This window comes from Myotis lucifugus, unplaced genomic scaffold (assembly GCF_000147115.1).
Source record: "Myotis lucifugus unplaced genomic scaffold, Myoluc2.0 scaffold_81, whole genome shotgun sequence".
Taxonomy (NCBI): Eukaryota; Metazoa; Chordata; class Mammalia; order Chiroptera; family Vespertilionidae; genus Myotis; species Myotis lucifugus.
In genome coordinates this window covers 4756673-4762849 of record NW_005871129.1, presented here as the reverse complement: position 1 = coordinate 4762849, position 6177 = coordinate 4756673, and the positions used below count along the sequence as shown (strand labels likewise).

The 6177-nt window shown below is 38.5% G+C and overlaps 1 protein-coding gene across 1 annotated transcript; it reads left to right on the top strand.

Annotated features, from left to right (window-relative positions):
• The first annotated feature begins 629 nt into the window (after positions 1-629).
• LOC102432736 (eukaryotic translation initiation factor 1A, Y-chromosomal-like) lies at positions 630-1085 on the top strand. The gene has a single exon (XM_014457591.1). It carries the CDS (start codon positions 663-665, stop codon positions 1083-1085), a length of 423 nt encoding a protein of 140 aa, XP_014313077.1. The 5' UTR covers positions 630-662.
• Positions 1086-6177: the final 5092 nt, after the last annotated feature.

Genomic DNA, 6177 nt, shown 5'->3' with positions numbered 1-6177 from the left:
GTCCCCGGGAGCGGGGCTGTGGGGGAGAACGATGGGGTGGGAAGATGGCTGTGCACCCCTGGATCCCGTCCACTCTTGAGGACAGACTGCATTCCTGCCTGGGGTTCCACAGGATACCTTCACGCCCTTGTTTGCTCAAGCGACCAAAAGAAATCCCACTAACACAGACGGTTACGTTTAATTTCCTCCAGCGAAAAAGGAAAGCTATTTCTTCACGGAGTTTTAAACATGAGTCTGCATCCATACGACTGAGGCTGAGCAAACTTAGCTACTAAGGGACGCCCTCGCGCCCCCCTTAGGTTTCCCGTGGGCGGTTGGGCCTGAGCCGGTCGTTCCCATCACTTTATTGAGGGTCAGAAGGGCAGCGGTCATTAGTCCCTTCCCTCTCCAAGGTGACTCTTCATGGCACTGGAGCTGCTGGGAACATCTCAAGCCTTAGTGAGGCCGATGCCATGAGACTTCGCCTTCCTAAGGACCCTAAACAGCAGCCGACAAGCATCTGCTGCACCCTTGGATGAAGGTGGTTGTCTCCGCATCGCCTTGGAACTCAGTTGCATCAGCGTTCCTCGACCTCTGCCATTGTTTCGTCTCGTGGGCCCCTTGGAGGGGTCGCCCGTACCCCCGCACCATCAGATCCCAACCGCCAGGAAGCCGGCGCCATCATGCCCAAGAATAAAGGGAAAGGAGGTAAAAACAGGCGAAGAGGTAAGAATGAGAATGAATCTGAAAAGAGAGAATTGGTCTTTAAAGAGGATGGCCAAGAGTATGCTCAGGTAATCAAAATGCTGGGAAATGGGCGATTAGAAGCAGTGTGTTTTGATGGTGTAAAGAGGTTATGTCATATCAGAGGAAAACTGAGAAAAAAGGTTTGGATAAATACCTCAGACATTATGTTGGTTGGTCTGCGAGACTATCAGGATAACAAAGCTGATGTAATTTTAAAGTACAATGCAGATGAAACTAGAAGTCTGAAGGCATATGGTGAGCTTCCAGAACATACTAAAATCAATGAAACAGGTACATTTGGTCCTGGAGATGATGATGAAATCCAGTTTGATGACATTGGAGTATTTGTTCCACATTGACGATATCTAAATTGAACTTAAAGTTTTGGAGTATTTTTCCGTAGTTTGGGTTTTGGCCATCACCTGTCAAGAAGACTAAAACTTCAGGATAATTGCAGTTTGCTAACACACACTGATTTGTTTTCATTGTTTTAAAGTATTTATTATTATCTTTAAATGAGCTGTGAACACTTTATTCTTTTGATGTACTGGAACTTAGGAATAAAAGATCACAAGGTCTGCTGTTAAAACATAGAAAGGAGAGGGGGAAAGAGAGAGAATGAATAAAGTAAATGTTTCCAGTTAATAGATGTTTTGACTAAATTGCTTTATCTTTATGGTCAGTGATAAGTCCTAGTTCCAAGTAATTTTTTTTCAGTCTTTCTGTATGTTACCTAGATATTCTCTTTAATTTTTGATAAAAATTTGAGGAAGTTAGAAATCTACATTTGAAGTTAAGAAAAGGGGCTATTTTTTAATATTTCTGTAGCTGGGTACTGTATTTTCAAACTATGATAACATTTTTTTCATCATTTCATGCTGTCATAAATAACTAGCATTTACAAACTGCTTATTGTAGAACATAGGCTTGAGTGGCAATTTTTAATTTATAAGATGAGTAGTTGCAAAAATTCAATGCTAAATAGTAACTCAAAATTGGAAGTACTGATATACTAGTCGAAAGTGCTTTTTACTTAATGTGTACAAAATTTCTTAAACAAGGCAACTTTTAATGGCAAAATAAGGAGAATAGTTTGTACTATACCAAAAAGTTGTTAAAATGTGTCATTTTATTTTCAAAACTCATGTGTTTGTGACCTATAGTTTTGGGCTTTATGAACAATTAAATTACAATGTATAAATGAAAAACTAATTTTATAATAAACTGGGACCACAGCTAAAAAATATAAGAAAAAATAAAAAAAAATAAAATGGGGAGTGGAGTTTGTAAAAGCATATTTATCAGATGAGAGTTCTTCAAATGTCTGTGTGAGGAGCTCTGTTTTAAAAACATAAACAATGAAAGATGAAGCACAAAAAATATTTCTTTGGTTGGTGAGGATAGTTGTGAGATAGTGTCTTTTTTCCTGTTAGTGATTCCTATTAGTGATTTGAGATTTTACATTATGTAAAGGAGTAATGACCTTAGGGTTTAAAAAGGGACTAAATTAGTCTTTGGTTATCTTGGTGTTGATTAAAAAATTACTCATCCGCCCTAACCAGTTTGGCTCAGTGGATAGAGCGTCGGCCTACAGACTGAGGGGTCCCAGGTTCAATTCCGATCAAGGGCATGTACCTTGGTTGTGGGCACATCCCCAGTGGGGAGTGTGCAGGAGGCAGCTAAATCGATGTTTCTCTCTCATCAATGTTTCTAACTCTCTATTTCTCTCCCTTCCTCTCTGTAAAAAATCAATAAAGTATATATTTTTTAAAAAGTAAAAAAAAAATTATTCATCCCTGTAAGAGCTTTTCTGTACTACACCAAAATGAAACACTTAAGAAAATTTATTTTTAGTTTTACCTATGTCATCAAGAGTAATATTCTTTGAAACTCTGGACACTGTCTCTGCTTTTAGCTCTGCTGAATCCTCAACTGCACCTCTTCTTTGTGGTTGCCTACTTAATGGTATTACCTTTTGGAATTGACAGTGGTAAAGTGTGAGTTATTTACTCTCTGTGGAAGAGTTGTCACCCATGCAAAGAACTTCTCCCTTGGGCAGTGTTTCCAGAATGTGTCTTTCATGCCATCTTCATGATTTTCCTGTCATCTGTACTATTATTTTTCTTTAAATGCACTCCATTAAAATTTTTTAAAAATTCATTAAAAACAACAACATTATAACTCCAGCTGGTATTGCTAAGTGGTTAGAGCATTGGCCTGAGCACTGAAGGGTCACAGGTTCAATTCCTGGTCAAGATCCCTGGCCTGGTTGGGCCACATGTGCGAGGCAACCAATCATTGTGTCTCTCTTGCCTTGATGTTTCTCTCTCTTTCCCTCCCCCTTTTCCACTCTCTCTAAAAATCAGTGGGAAAAATAATCTTGGGTGAGGATGAACCAAAAAACAAAAATAAAAATAAAAAACAAAAAACCCTGTTATATTATTACTACAAGTTAAAGCTACTTTTAATTGTCACAAAGATGACTATAGTAATAAAATGAAACAAAAACACTCCACATAGTCATTAATACAAGGCAAAGAAAGACAATAATGTCAAGTTATAAATATAATTGATTTACAAAATACATACCTAAAAGTAAGTTCTTTGAGAAGAATGGAATTTTTTGAGCAGTCAATAGTAAGGGGGATAGTAGGTTTAATGTCACTTAGTTTAAAACAAAGTTGAAGTTTTACTTCAATAGTATTGATACTGTTGTAATTAACCTGGGTGAAATATGGAAGGTATTTGCTTGTCAGTCACACCTGGGAACAGGTCATTGGCCAGAAATGGTGTGGCCATTGCCAGTGTAGGAAAATTTAAGATACTTAAACTTCTAAACAAAGGAATCTTTCTCTTGTCTCTGGCACTCCTGGCTGCGGGACTCTCCCGCTCCTGCATTTGCCCACGTGGCTTGTGGCCATGTGGGGCACATACAATGGACTGATGGACTGTAGTCAGCCTGATGTTACATCAGCCCCAGCTCCACCATGGAACAGAAACTTTGAACACTGGCTTTGCTTCTAGCTTTACTAAATCCTCAGCTGTACCTCTTCCAGGACTGGATTAAGGGAAATGAGACTTTAGAAACTGAGGGACTTAATTCCATGCAAATAAATATCACTCATCCTTCCGTGCGAGTCTCAGAAAATTATTTTTCTTGAGATATCGTAAGGACCCCGCCCCCGGCACTCACTTCCACTGGTGGACACCCCACTTCCACCGATAACAGTATTAGTTTTTTATTTTGGTGTCAGTTAGCACTGAGAGTGTCACTCACAGGCATATATGGTCTGGAAGAGCCAAGGATAATCAGTTGCATTTTCTGATAAAATGATATGTGCTTATAGGTACAAGAGCTCAGTAACATGAATGGAAGTACTGTATGTGAGGATCTACATTAGACATCTAGGTCATCATCCTAAATAATGCTTTCATGAAGTTAAGAACATCAGTTACTAAAGATCAGAACATTCATGCCAGGCCAGGGCACAATGCCATGTGCAATTTGAAGACGATGGTTTACTGCAGTCACAACATCTGTCTCATTTTAAGCCACAAGATTCTTGGGTGTATTGTACTAGTTACAATTTTCCCCAAGATACATTAAAATAAATACACAATTATTTTTTATAGGAGTTTCTTTCTTTCATTATTAAAAAATACATCTTTAGCCGAAACCGGTTTGGCTCGGTGGATAGAGCGTCGGCCTGCGGACTGAAGGGTCCCAGGTTCGATTCCGGTCAAGGGCATGTACCTGGGTTGTGGGCACATCCCCAGTAGGAGATGTGCAGGAGGCAGCTGATCGATGTTTCTCTCTCATCGATGTTTCTAACTCTCTATCTCTCTCCCTTCCTCTCTGTAAAAAATCAATAAAATATATTTAAAAAAATACATCTTTATTGATTTCAGAGCAGAAGGGAGATGGACAGAGAGATAGAAACATTGAGAGAGAATCATTGATGGGCTGACTCCTGCACTGCCCCTACTGGGGATCGAGCCTGCAGCCTGGGCATGTGCCCTTGACTGGAATCGAACCTGGGACCCTTCAGTCTGCAGGTTGATGCTCTATCCACTGAACCAAACCAGCTATGGTGAAATACACAATTATTAAAAATATTTTCTGATATAACTCATAACTCAAAAGTTGCCCCTTTTCATGTTGTTCCTGAGGGAAGAGGTCCATGAACATTTGACTCAGGTGACAATCTGTTTGTAAAAGAGGGTTGATTTTAAAAACTGTTAAGAAATTTTCATTTACACCAAGGTCTTTATTTGCATTTTTGTGTATAAAAAATTTCAAAGAATGGTATGTATTTTAGAATATTTCAGAAAAAAAATTTGAAACCTATCCCTAATGTATTTTTTGTAAACTTCACTTTTTCTCACTGCAGAGGCAGATACCACATTGATATTTAACAAAGCAGTGGAAGTTGTTCCGGGAAGTGTCTGGGAGACTCTGTCATTGAATATTACTTTTTATACAAATAAACCATTACTAACCCAGAATTAGGGATCTAGCTGACTTTCTAGAGTGGTATTAGTCTTCTAAGGGCACAAAAAAGACTTTAAAACTTTCCAATTTAAAGTTCATAATAACTCTTAGAATAAAAACAGCTGCTTTAAAATTCTACTGCAAGGGCTAGAAATGAGAAACTCTCCTTCAGCTCTCTGAAGATCTTGTAAAAAATCACTTGGCTTTGTCATTCCTAACAATAAATACCTTCCAATAAGCATGGTTAAAATACAGATTTAAAATAGGAAAGCTATAAGGCACTGGATTAATTGATTTCATGTTCAGACATACTTTTATTTGAAAAGAATCTCAATTTTTTTCACCAGGGAAATGTATTTTGGATGTAGTCTCCAAATATTGTTTTTGAGCTCTCTAATTCTTACAATGTTAAGATTTGAAAGTTTAAGCTATTTCCACTGCCAATTCCCTCAGTGGATAAGGGAACAGAAATGAGTAAAGATATTGATCTTAAATTTATCAGTTAGGAATATGAAAATGCTTTTTCTAATGAATTCAATAATCACCTAGTAGGGGTGATACTATTATTCCACCCGGCCTTTGCCTTAGAGATGGAGGAGGCAGGTGTTTATATAATGCAAACCAACTTGTGATAAGTAATTGGTAGGTGTTTAAAGTGGGAAAATGTGGGAAAGAGGAGCGGGTGACTAAGTCTTGGTGGAGGACCGCTTTAGAGAAGTGACATTTGAGAAGATCTTTTAAAAATAAAGAGTTTGCCTGATGGAGAATGAGAGAAAGGCATTTCAGGTAGAATGAACTGCTCGAACAAAAGCATGGTGGTTTGATGGAAGATGGATGAATCATCCTGTGGGTTGGTGGGTGGTTTTAGGAGTGAGGGGAAAGGAGACCTGGTGTGTGATGGAATCACTTGGGAAAGTGTTTGAATTCCACACTGGGGAATTTAGATATTATTTTGTAGA